Genomic DNA, 14,003 nt, shown 5'->3' with positions numbered 1-14,003 from the left:
CTTCCCTGTTATCTTTATCTTTCCTGCTACTTTTTTATTGTAATAAATGTAACCACAGTATGTTATAAAAACCTAATGAAGTTATGTAAAAGAGGTGGTATTTAATTGTTTGAGATTTATCTTTGATTTTCTTAGGTCAGGTGTGACTGGTTTGCTATAATTTCCTAAGTTGTGTATTGTAAGAGCTTTCCCTGTCGCCTAATACATTTACGGTAACATTATAGGTGGTGTGTTAGCATGTTAAACAAATAACGTAATAAACATGAGCAAAATTCTTAGCTGATCTTTAAAATATGATTTCTGCATTTTCAGTGAGTGACGAACCCGCTTCAGCCACTGACCCTGAAGAACCCTCTGTTGTTGGTGTGACATCCCCACCTGCTGCAGTGTCGAGTGTGACTCCAAACCCCAATGCAGCCTCTCTTCCTGCTCCGGCCACACCAGCTGAAGGAGAGGAGCCAGGCACCTCGGGCACTCAGCAGCTCCCAGCGACTGCCCAGGCCCTTGATGCTCTGCCTGCTGGGTGAGTGCTTTCTGACCCACAATAGTGCTTCCCCCCGTCCCAAAGACCAAGCCTCCCTCACTGGGGCAGAAACAACATGGTTATTATTACCAAGTGGCCAGTGGTCTCTGGGAAGAGGGGAGGCTGCCATGCATAGGAGCCAGGGAGGTATGGAAGAACTGCTTGCTCTACATAAATCTTAAGAAGAATCTAAATCATCTAGGACAGAATCAATACTACCTTATACCGTGAGTTAGAATGAATAGCTTGACTCTTTGAGTGTGGCTTTTATGGAACAAGGAACTCATTTTGCCTTCCTGAATCATTGGAGGGTGTGTGCATAGATCCTGCGTAGAAAATAGCTTTTCTGTATTGATTTGTGTCTTATCTTCCTATGGAGGACTTAGGCTTTAGACTTTGATACTATATGTTGTCTGGCTCCATGTGGAGCCCTGGTGGCACAGTAGTTAAGAGCTTAGCTACTAACCAAAACGTTGGCAGTTTGACTCCATCAGCTGATCCTTGGAAACCCTATGGGACAGTTCTGCTCTGTACTATAGGGTCAGTATGAGTCGGAATTGACTCGACGGCAACAGATTTGTTTATTTTTTTTGGCTCCCTGTATCAAGGTCTGATGTTAACACGGGCTGCCAGTTTTCCTGCCATTCTTTAGATCAGAATTAAATCTTATGGTAAAGACCCTGGATGGTAAGAAGATTGGCCCCAGTAAGCCAAAGGGAAGATCAGGTTTGGCTATGTATTAAGAGCATGGACTTGGGAAACAAATCGATCTGGGTTTGAATCCCTGTTCCATGTATGTGACCTTGACTGAGTGAATTATTGACTCTGAGCTCATGTCCTCCTCTGTAACATGGAGATAATAACCATACATGTCTCTCCAGGAAATTGAGAGGCTCAAATAAGGTGAGACGCGTGAAGCATCCAGTGAATGATGGATGTTGCACCTGGTGAACATTTTTGAAGTGATCGTGAAGGAGCCATAAAGGAGGGGATTGCTTCTGAACTAGACAGGCTTAGCGACAGTCATTATAGTCGGGGATATTCCCATTGTGGTCCTGCTGTCTGTCCTCGTTATCAGTTTGGTACCAAGGAAACCAGTGTGGTTGCAGTCACCATCAGGCTGATGTTTGCTTGATGTGGTGTGTGGTCTTCTGGGCCCTTACATTCATAAAGGAAGAGAATCAAATTCATCTTCTCTTGCTTGATGTATAATGTGCTATATTATTCTTAACCCACTGTAGAAAAACCCAGATATTGAAACAAAAACCCTAAATCTGAAGGTAAAAATCATGCAGTTTTTACACAATGTACGTAATGGATCTCTAGCCCTTAGCACCTACCTAACTTATATCTCTTAATTAAGTACACTGAAGGAATGAAAAGTATTGCAAATATTCTTAATATTGAAAATCTGGAGAGAATCAGGGGTGTTGAGGGGCCACTCTGAAAAATTTTTGTGAATTTTTTGATTTTGTGAAAAAATTAATAACCAATTGCTTATATCTAATTACTCCCTACAGAGATGACTTTTCTCTTTTGTATGTGGTAAGGACTACTTGAAAGACCTTTGTCTGGTTTATAATTTCAAATCTGTATGCTGTAATTTTGGGGGAGCAGAGCAGAATCATGTTAGCAGAAGGAGAGAAAATGGCTGCCTGTGTCCCCTGTGAGCTGTTTGTTTTCTTTCCGCTGAGCAAATGCCTGGAAGGCCGGCTTCACTCCTGTGTCAGTCACAGGCAATTAGGGCTAATGGCTCAACATGTCTTTATGTAGGTTGTGTGTGAGGGTTACTGTTCTCAGGGATTGGGCGCTTCCTGTTTCCAGGCAGCTGGAAAACTCCAGGCTCTGAAAAAGCTCTTTATTCTAAGTCTGGTGGATTGAGCAGCCCAGGGAAGCTGATTTCCCTCCCTCGTCCTGCCAGAGGCTGAAACACGTTTCTGAGGTAGAGTTTGAACGGCATCTTTTCCCTGGAGCATTTAGAACGTGACTAGGCCCATGTACAGATCTGAGGAGGCTGCCACCCCTCCTCCCCCCTCCCCCCTCCCCCCTCCCCCCTCCCCCCTCCCCCCTCCCCCCATTTTAACATGTATGATGGTCCAGAGAAGGGTGGTGGGGGCCCAGTTCTCTAGTCCAGACAGGCTTCCAGGCGCCCATCTCTAAGACGACTAGGAGAACTTGTGCACTTTGTGAGCTGTCTCAGGGCCTCAAGAGCATCAACTGTCTAACTGGAGAGTGCCAGTAGCATGGCTGGTATGTAGTAGTGAGAACAACAGGCTTTCAGCTTTCTGTCCTGTGAGGCAACCCTCAGCAGGCATGCTTTCTACAGTGAGCTTTCAATTCTTTGACCTACTGTCCCCACCCAGTTTATTTACAACTTAAGGAGATCCAGACAAGTTGTTGTTAGGTGCTGTCAAGTTGGTTCCAATTCATAGTGGCACTGACTACAACAGAACGAAATGCTGCCCAATCCTGCACCATTCTCACAGTTGTTGCTATGGTTAAGCTCATCTTGCAGCCACTGTGTCAGTCCGTCTTGTTGAGGGTCTTCCTCTCTTTCACTGACCCTTTACCAAGCATGATGTCCTCCAGGGACAGGTACCTCCTGATAACTGTCCAAAGTACATGAGATGAAGAAGTCTTGTCATCCTCACTTCTAAGGAGCATTCTGGCCTTACTTCTTCTCAGACAGATTTGCTCATTCTCCTGGCAGGCTATGGTATATTCAGTATTCTTTGCCAACACCATAATTCAGAGACATCAATTCTTCTTCAGCCTTCCTTGTTCATTGTCCAGGTTTTGTATGCATATGAGGCAATTGAAGATACCATGGCTTGGGTCAGGTGCACCTTATCCCTCAAAGTGACATCTTTGCTTCTTAACACTTTAAAGAGGTCTTTTGCAGCAGATTTGCCCATTGCAATATATCATTTGTTTTCTTCACTGCTGCTTCAAGACAGGACAGGTTATTTATTCCTGGTATCTTGGCTTCAGGAGTCAAGGAAGCAATGATAGTGAAATGTATCATTCTAATCCAAATACCAACAGAGTCAGTCTCTTGTGTACAGAGAGAGTGAAGTGGCATTACATAGGAAATGTGCTTTCTCCCTGGATTTGCAGAATATCTTTATCTTCTATGAGGATATAGAAATCTAGTTTCTGTTTAATTGAGCATCTACTACTGTCCAAGTAATATATTAAAGATTTTACATGATTCGTTAAACAAAATATTTGTTAGTACTTATGACATGCCAGGTCCAGGGCAAGTGCTTTGCTGAATAAGAAATGGTCCTTGCGCTCAGATTGTTTTAGAATCCCTGCCCTGGGCACTCTGAGTTCTCTTCCTTGGTGAACTCACCCATTCCCTTGGCTTCCACTGGGATCTAAAGTCAACTTCTATGTCTGTATCTTGAGTCCATTCCTCTCTCCTTACCCATTGACCACTGCCTGGATGGCTCCACTTGAGTTTCTTAACCCAGAGTCTTAAATCCAACCTGTCTAAAATGGAACTCATTATCTACCCACCACAGCCTGGCTAGAATCTAGTCTCCATCCTGAAAATGATGCCACCATTCATCTAACTGATCATCAGGCCAGACGTCTTTTCCTTCTTGCTGACATCCATCCAAGCATCAAGCCCTGTATCTCTCTGGCCTTCTAGATCATGCTGTCTCAGGACTCTATACTTTTTTTTCTTAGCACTCATTACAAGTGTCATTTAAATAATGATTTATTGAGTGACTATCTCCCCCACGATACTGTAAGTACCATGTGAGTGGAAATCAGTTCTTTTTTGTCTGCCACTGTATGTCCATCGCTTAGCAAAGTGCTTGATGCATAGTGGGACCCCAGGAAATTGTTGTTAAGTGAAAGAGTGATTCTCTTGACTCTCAAGTCTGTCCACTTTTCTGTATATTTTTGCCATATTCCAGACCAAATTACCATTATCTGTCCCTCAGATGACTATTAGCTATTATTCCCTCTCATCTATTTTGACACTTTTTAAATAAAAATCTGAACATTTCATTCCACTGTTTAAAATGCCGCAGTGGCTTCCTATTGCCTTTAGGGATAAATTCCCAAGTCCTTAACAAGGCTTAAAAAACCCTGCATGATACGACCCCACTCACCCTCGAACCTCCCATGGAAGGTACTCTCTGCTTTTTAAGCTCTAGCGACAATAACTTGTTTTAGTTTCACAAATGCACCATCCTCTCACTGCACGTACCTGGTTGCTCTTTCTGAAGCCTTCCTCACTGTTTGTCCATTAATTCCTTTACATCTTCAAATCACAGCTGAATCAATAATTCCTCTGGGGATCCTTCCTGGTAATGTAGAGGAGGTTAAATTTGCGATATGTACTTCTGTTATAACTCTTGTAATTACTTGTCACATGTCTGTTTGGCCTGCTGGGTGGAAAAGTCCAAGATGGCAGGGAGCCTGATACAAAGTAGATCCCCAAGAAATATTTGTAACGAATAAATTTAAATGCCGTCTTTTTTTTTTTTTTTCCCCTCTTCTCCTAAATGAATGTATTCTACTTTGATGCCTTGAAGAAACAGCAAGCCGAGGAATATCACATTTTCTTCCCAAGGGCAAGAAAGTTGAATCTGATGCTGTCACTCACTGGGCTGACTAGCTTCTTGTTCAAACATGCATCTCTCACAGGCTCTGAGAGGGTCTTCCCTGCTCACTAGGGGTTCCTTATACACAGAGGGATGCTGGGAAGTGTGTTTCCTCTTGGCTATTGTGTTTCTGGAAACCCTGGTGTTGTAGTGGTTAAGTGCTACAGCTGTTCATCAAAAGGTCAGCCATTCAAATCCACTGGACGCTCCTTGAAAACCCTATGGGGCAGTTCTACTCTGTCTCGTAGGGTCACTATGAGTCAGAATTGACTTGATGGAAATTTTTTTTTTTTACTGTGTTTCTGGAAAACCCTCGTGGCGTAGTCGTTAAGAGCTACGGCTGCTAACCAAAAGATTGGCAGTTCGAATCCAGCAGGCATTCCTTGGAAACACGATGGGCAGTTCTACTCTGTCCTATAGGGTCACTGAGTCAAAATTGACTTGACGGCAACGGGTTTGCTTTTAATGTGTTTCTGAGCCAAGCTAGATTGTTTTCTCAAAGCTTCAGTTGTGTCTATCTCTTTCCAACTTTACCTTCTCTACTCCTTCAGTCTCCTTTACTGAATAATAATGAACAAGGTTGGAGCCCTGGTGGCATGGTGGTTAAGCGCTTGGCTAGTAACCTAAAGGTCAGTGGTTTGAACCCGCTATCTCTCCTCAGGATATCTTTCCTCAGGAGAAAGACATGCCAGTCTGCTTCCTTAAAGATTACAGCCTTGGACAACCTATGGGGCGGTTCTGCTCTATCCTACAGGTTGCTATGAGTCAGAATTGACTTGAGGACAAAAGGTTTTGTTTTGTTGTGTTTTTCTGGTTTAGTGAGTAAGGCTCACTTGAGGATTCCAAGTGGTTGTTTTTCAGGTTGGCACCTTGTCTTTCCGACACTTGTAACAGGCTCTGGTCATAAAGAGGTTACACACGTCTGTGTTTTTTTAAGGACTAAAGGTTACCGAAAGCAGGAATACGTTAATCCAAATACAACCCCCTCATACATTTTCTCTCTCTTTATTCTCTAAGAGGCCCTGGTAGAGCAGTGGTTAAGTGTTTGGCTGCTAACCCAAAAGTCCAAAGTTCAAATCCACCAGCTGCTCCTTGGAAACCCTATGGGGCAGTTCCACCCTGTCCTATAGAGTCACTATGAGTTGGAATTGACTCGATGGCAACGGGTGTTTTTGGTTTGTGCCCTAAACTCTCCTGCTTTCTGATGCTTTCAATTAAAAAAAAAAAAAAAAGTTATTGTGGTAAAACATATATGGTAAAATCTTTGCCATTTTAACCCTTTTTAAGCGTGCAGTTCAGTGACATTAATTGTATTCATAGTATTGTGCGACCATTACCACTATCCATTTCCAAAAGTTTTTCATCACCCGAAACAGAAACTCAGCACATCGTAAGCAATAGCTTCCTATTTCCCCCTCACCCAGCCTCTGGTAATCACTAATAAACTTGTCTTTTACTCATTGTCTGTTCTAAGTATTTCTTGTAAGTGAGATCATACAATATTTGTCCTTTTGTGTCTGACTTATTCACTCAGCGAAATGTTTTCAAGGTTCTTGCATGTCATAACTTTTACCAGAACTTCATTTCTCTTCATGGATGAATAATATTCCATTGTATGGATATACCACATTTTCTTTATCCATTCATCTGTTGGTGGACATAAATTATTTCTACCTTTTGCTATTCTGAATAATGCTGCAAAGAACATTGGCGTACAAGTCTTTGTGTCCCCACTTTAAAAGTCTTTTGGGCACATACCTAAGAGCAGAATTGCGAGGTCATATGACAGTTCTCCCCCACACGTCTGTCAGTTTGTCGTACTATGGGGGCTTGCATGTTGCTGTGATGCTGGAAGCTATGCCACTGGTATTTAGATACCAGCAGGGTCACCCATGGAGGACAGGTTTCAGCTGAGCTTCTAGGCTAAGACAGACTAGAAAGAAGGACCCGGCAGTCTACTTCTGAAAAGCATTAGCCAGTGAAAACCTCATGAATAGCAGCGGAACATTGTCTGATGTAGTGCTGGAAGGTGAGCCCCCCCGGTTGGAAGGCACTCAAAAGATGACTGGGGAAGAGCTGTCTCCTCAAAGTAGAGTCGACCTTAATGACGTGGATGGAGTAAAGCTTTCAGGACCTTCATTTGCTGATGTGGCATGACTCAAAATGAGAAGAAACAGCTGCAAACATCCGTTAATAATTGGAACCTAGAATGTATGAAGTATGAATGTAGGAAAATTAGAAATCATCAAAAATGAAATGGAATGCATAAACATCGATATCCTAGGCATTAGTGAACTGAAATGGACTGGTATTGGCCATTTTGAATCGGACAATCATACAGTCTACTATGCTGGGAATGACAACTTGAAGAGGAATGGTTTTGCATTCATCATCCAAAAGAACATTTCAAGATCTATCCTGAAGTACAATGCTGTCAGTGATAGGATAATATCCATACGCCGACAAGGAAGACCAGTTAATACGACTGTTATTCAAATTTAGGCACCAACCACTAGGGCCAAAGATGAAGAAATAGAAGATATTTATCAGCTGCTACAGTCTGAAATTGATCGAACATGCAATCAAGATGCATGGATAATTACTGGTGATTTTAATGTAAAAGTTGGAAACAAAGAAGAAGGATCAGTAGTTGGAAAATATGGCCTTGGTGATAGAAACAATGCTGGAGATCAAATGATAGAATTTTGCAAGACCAACGACTTCTTCATTGCAAATACCTTCTTTCACCAAAATAAATGGCGACTACACACATGGACCTTGCCAGATGGAGCACACAGAAATCAAATTGACTACATCTGTGGAAAGAGACAATGGAAAAGCTCAATATCATCAGTCAGAACAAGGCCAGGGGCCGACTGTGGAACAGACCATCAGTTGCTCATATGCAAGTTCAAGCTGAAACTGAAGAAAATCAGAGCAAGTCCACGAGAGCCAAAATATGACCTTAAGTATATCCCACTTGAATTTTGAGACCACCTGAAGAATAGATTTGACGCATTGAACACTAGTGACCAAAGACCAGATGAGTTGTGGAATGACATCAAGGACACCATCCATGACGAAAGCAAGAGGTCATTAAAAAGACAGGAAAGAAAGAAAAGACCAAGATGGATGTCAGAGGAGACTCTGAAACTTGCTCTCGAACGTCGAGCGGCTAAAGCAAAAGGAAGAATTGATGAAATAAAAGAACTGAACAGAAGATTTCAAAGGGTGGCTCAAGAAGACAAAGTATTATAATGACGTGAAAAGAGCTGGAAATGGAAAACCAAAAGGGAAGAACACGCTCGGTGTTTCTCAAGCTGAAAGAATTGAAGGAAAAATTCAAGGCTCGAGTTGCAGCAGTGAATCTATGGGGAAAATATTAAATGATGCAGGAAACATCAAAAGAAGATGGAAGGAATACACAGAGTCATTATACCAAGAAGAATTAATCGATGTTCAACCGTTTCAAGAAGTAGCATATGATCAGGAACCGATGGTACTGAAGGAAGAAGTCTAAGGTGCTCTGAAGGCACTGGCAAAAAACAAGGCTCCAGGAATTGATGGAATATCAATTGAGGTGTTTCAACAAACGGATGCAGCGCTGGAGGTGCTCACTCATCTATGTCAAGAAATATGGAAGACAGCTTCCTGGCCAACTGACTGGAAGAGATCCATATTTATGCCTATTCCCAAGAAAGGTGATCCAACCGAATGTGAAAATTATAGAACAATATCATTAATATCACACACAAGCAAAATTTTGCTGAAGATCATTCAAAAATGGCTGCAGCAGCATATCGACAGGGAACTGCCGGAAACTCTGGCCAGTTTTGGAAGAGGATGTGGAACCGGGGATATCATTGCTGATGTCAGATGGATCCTGGCTGAAAGCAGAGAATACTAGAAGGATGTTTACCTGTGTTTTATTGACTATGCAAAGACATTCGACTGTGTGGATCATAACAAATTATGGATAACATTGTGAAGAATGGGAATTCCAGAACACTTAATTGTGCTCATGAGAAACCTTTACATAGATCAAGAGGCAGTTGTTTGGACAGAACAAGGGGATACTGATTAGTTTAAAGTCAGGAAAGGTGTGCCTCAGGATTGCATTCGTTCACCATACCTGTATGGTATCCTGAGAAAATAATCCGAGAAGCTGGACTATATGAAGAATGGGGCATCAGGATTGGAGGAAGACTCATTAACAACCTGCGTTATGCAGATGACACAACCTTGCTTGCTGAAAGGGAAGAGGACTTGAAGCACTTCCTAATGAAGATCAAAGACCACAGCCTTCAGTGTGGATTGCACCTCAACATAAAGAAAACAAAAATCCTCACAACTGGACCAATGAGCAACATCGTGATAAACGGAGAAAAGATCGAAGTTGTCAAGGATTTCATTTTACTTGGATCCACAATCAACAGCTGTGGAAGCAGCAGTCAAGAAATCAAAAGACGCATTGCACTGGGCAAATCTGCTGCAAAGGACCTGTTTAAAGTGTTGAAGAGCAAAGATGTCGTCTTGAAGACTAAGGTGCACCTGACCCAAGCCATGGTATTTTCAGTGGCATCATATGCATGTGAAAACTGGACAATGAATAAGGAAGACTGAAGAATAATTGATGTTTTTGAATTGTGGCATGGGTGAAGAATGTTGAATATACCATGGACTGCCAGAAGAAAGAATAAATCTGTCTTGGAAGAAGTGTGGCCAGAATGCTCCTTAGAGGCAAGGATGGCGAGTCTGCGTCCTACATACTTTGGATATGTTGTCAGGAGGGATCAGTCTCTGGAGAAGGACATCATGTGTGGCAAAGTACAGGGTCAGCGGAAAAGAGGAAGACCCTCTATGAGGTGGATTGACACAGTGGCTGCAACAATGAGCTCAAGCATAACAATGACTGTAAGGATGATGCATGACCAGGCAGTGTTTCGTTCTGTTGTGCAGAGTCCCTAGGAGTCGGAGCTGACTCAACGGCACCTAACAACAACAAGAACATGATAATTCTATGTTTATGTTTTTGAGGAACTGCTGAAGTGTTTTCTGTCAGAGCTACATCATTTTACATTCCCGCCAGCATTGCATAAGCAGTCTAGTTTCTCTGCATCCTGACCAACACTTTTTTTCTGATTAGAGCCATCCTGCTGGGTATGAACTGGCATGTCATTGTAGTTTTTATTTGCCTTTCCCTAGCAGTGGGTTTAGTGACTAATGGGAGTCCTGGTGGCCCAGTGGTTAAGTGCTACAGCTCCTAACCAAAAGGTCAGCAGCTCAAATCCACCAGGTGCTCCTTGGAAACTCTGTGGGGCATTTCTGCTCTGTCCTTTAACGTCACTATGAGTTGGAACCGACTTGGCAACAGGTGTTTTTTTTTTTTTAAAGACTAACGATGTTGAGTATCTTTTCATACGCTTATTTGTCTATCTTCTTTGGGGGAAATGTCTATTCCAGTCCTTTGCTCAGTTTTAAATTTGGGTTATCTTTTTGTTGTTGTTGAGTTTTAGGATTTCTTTTTATATTCTGGATATTAAACACATATCAGATATGTGGTTCTCAAATATTTTCACCAATTCTGTAGGTTGCCTCTTCACATTCTTGGTAAAGTTCGTTGATGGAAAAATTTTTTTAGTTTTGTTGACATCTAATTTATCTGCTTTTTTCCTTTGTTGCTTATGCTTTTATATAGATTTTAATTTAATTAGCATGAAAAAAACCAATTGGAAGGATGGGGATTTTTCAGATGGCAAACGTCCATTATAGGAGGGGTGCTGGGAAGGCACAGGAAGCATAGTGAGAGAGTGGTCCAGGAAGGGGGCAGTGGGACATGAGGCCACTATGGTTAGCTGGGCCTGCATCTTTTTTTTATCAGCACTGAGCCTACTTTGGGGAATGAGTACTCATTAACAGACTGTGTGTACATGGCTTAGATAAACTCCAAGAGCGTCCAGGTCTCTGCAGCTCACTCAGGCACTTGCACACAGAGGCACATTATTTTACCCTGGCAACCAGCACACTGCTGTGGTTTCTTACATAAGGGAGGGCGTTGTGCTTTGGACTGCCGACTTACCTCCCTGTTGCCTTTTCACACCATCTTTTTTCTCCCTCAGTCATTGACCACTGTGTCTGTTTTCTGCCTCAGACTAGAATTAATTGAGGGAGGGGTGTTTTCTAGATCTTTTGGATTTGCCATCTCCTCAACCACATTCCAAATCATTGAGATCCAGAGGCATTTTCATCAGGTAGTGCTTGAGACGCCACCAAGGATGACATCCTTGTAAGAGTTCTTTGATGTTTTGTTTGTAGAGACACTTTAATAAATGTTGAAATTTGGAGCTTCTCTGCTAAATTATAAATCAGCCACTGCCATTTAATTTCATTCTAAACTGTTTCCACACGAGCCAAAGATTTTTACCCAAGAATTTTTAAAACAGTGCTTCTCGAACTATCTTTGAAGAACCAGTCATTGATTTTTTTTTTTTTCCATGGTACCATCTCACCGGATTTTCTGCCTTACTCTTTGTCACTCCCTCCCAGGTTCTTTTAAAAATTCTTCCCCATTGACATTAAGTGCTGAGGTTCCTCAAGGCTCTGTCCTGGGCTTTCCTTTCTTCTTAGCCTGCCCTCTCCCAAAAAGGCTTCATTACTCCTACATGAAGATGGTGTCCTTATTTTATTCATTTATTTTTCTTTTTAAAATTTTTATTGTGCTTTAAGTGGCAATTTATGAATCAAGTCAGTCTCTCATACAATAAGCCCGTCATTTTTTGTGGTTGTTTTTTGTTTTAACTCAGTCTGTTTCAAATCCTACTTATGTTCAGTGAGGGTGAATCTACTGACCACGTATTTGGATGTTGTGGCAATGTTGTCAGTTTGTTATACAGGTTCTAAATGCTTAGACATTTCTGTACTTTCCAGGTCCCAGAACAGTAACAGTTTGTTCCGTGGACCATACTTTGAGTAACAACAGTTTAAAATGACTATCTAGGCCTTTCTCCAGCCTGTTTCTTTGCTGAATATGGTGTAGTTCTTCACTCTGCAAGGATTATTACATGCTTAGGAAATGCTGAAAGAAGCCCTGGGGGTGGTGCAGTGGGTAAGTGCTTGAATGCTAACTGAAAGGTCAGTGGTTCAAACCGACCAGCTGCTCCACGGGAGAAAGATGTGGCGGTCTGTTTATAAAAGATTCTGATTCATAGCGACCCTGTAGGATAGAGCAGAGCTGCCCCATAGGGTTTCCAGGGAGCGGCTGGCGCATTCGAGGTGTGGACTTTTGGGTTAGCAGCTGAGCTTTTAACCACTGTACCACCAGGGCTTGGGAACCTTGTGGGGGCAGTTCTACCCTGTCCTGTAGGGTTGCTATGAGTCTGAATCAACTCCGTGGCAGTGGGTTTTTTAAAAGGGAGGTAATGCCGCATAGTGCAGGTTCTGGCTTCCTCATCATCATCTTACAACAGAAGCCTATTTCCAGAGATTCCCTTGTCGTCAGAGGGTGAGCCAACAGACTTTCTTGCCGTGCTCGTATGTATGTATTCATGCATAGTTACTAACTTATTTTTAGTATACTTCTTTGAAAGTCCCTCAAGAGCAGGGATTATCATGTCCATCTTTGTATCCCAGCACCTAGCATAGTACTTGGTTCCTAGGAAGTTGAATGATAACTGTTTGTTGAACAAGTGAGTAAGTGATTTCATGGTCTCAATAAAAAAACAAAAAAAACCCATTGCCATCGAGTTGATTCCGACTCCTAGTGACCCTATATAAGGACAGAGTAGAACTGCTCCATATGGTTTCCAAGAAGCACCTGGTGGATTCAAACTTAAAAGTCCTTAAAAATCAAGTTTCTTCTTTGATCTTATTATAAAAGCTCACTGATGAAAAATTAGGAGAAAAAGATAGAAGATGAAGAAGAACCACCACCATCACCCCCAGAAAAACCCATCCAGGTTTTTGGTGTTTATGCACCTCGTATTTATTTTTTCCTGGCCATTATTAACAGTTAACATGTGTTAAGCATTTACGGTGAGTTGGGGAGTGCTAAGTGTCATACATAGATCATCACATGCAGTCCTCACAACACTGCTGTGAGGTAGCCACTTTTATCCTCATTTTGCAAGGGAGAAAACTTTAAGTAGCTTGCCCAAGACCACATATATAAACATAGATGTGCACACACACATTACCAAAATTTAAAAGCCTTATAATATGTGCTTTTTAAAAATTGAGAGGAAATTCACGTAACATCAGTATGTGTGTAAAAAAAATTTTTTTTTGTTGTAAAATATTTGAAGCATGCAGGTAAGAACAGAGAATAACATAATACCCATGGGCTCACCACCCGGCTTTATCAAATTTTAATAACATACTGCATTTGCTACAGACTTTTTAAAAACTCTTTTCAAACTTGATCAATAAGACATTATAGATACAATTGAAGTTCCCTGTGAACGCCTCTCTGCTCACATTCCCTTTGTACATGAAACTTGGTATTTTCATTTAAACGAATACATAGCATTTCGTGGTATGAATAAATTTTTATTTATCCATTCTGCTGTTTCTTCACCATTCCAAACAACCTGCAATGACTTTTTTTTCTACATGTATTTTTTGTGTAGATATTTGTTTTTTAAAATATTTTCTGGAACAGCGATTTCTGAGTTGTAGGGGATGAAGAGCTTCAATTTCAGTAGCTACTATCCCATTGTTTTCTGAGTCAGTTCACCGGTTCACACTCTACCAGCAGGCATAGGTGTTCCTGCTGAAGCTCAGTATTGTCAGCCTTTTTCTGGCCATTTTGATGGTTGTAAATGGTGTTCCTTTCTGGTTTTAATTGGACTCTCCTTGATTGC

At 41.7% G+C, this 14,003-nt stretch overlaps 1 protein-coding gene across 2 annotated transcripts in view; it reads left to right on the top strand.

Moving 5' to 3' along the window:
* The window catches only part of WWP2 (WW domain containing E3 ubiquitin protein ligase 2), a 167,245-nt gene that overhangs the window by 113,585 nt on the left and 39,657 nt on the right, over nt 1-14,003 (top strand). For both annotated transcript variants that reach the window (XM_064273835.1, XM_064273834.1), the window contains one exon: nt 313-523. In XM_064273835.1, coding sequence (XP_064129905.1) covers nt 313-523 — 211 coding nt within the window. The remainder of the gene's footprint in view (nt 1-312; nt 524-14,003) is intronic.

The sequence above is a fragment of the Loxodonta africana genome, chromosome 21 (genome assembly GCF_030014295.1).
Source record: "Loxodonta africana isolate mLoxAfr1 chromosome 21, mLoxAfr1.hap2, whole genome shotgun sequence".
Taxonomy (NCBI): domain Eukaryota; kingdom Metazoa; phylum Chordata; class Mammalia; order Proboscidea; family Elephantidae; genus Loxodonta; species Loxodonta africana.
The sequence above is the reverse complement of the archived record's forward strand: the minus strand, read 5'-3'. Positions and strand labels throughout refer to the sequence as shown.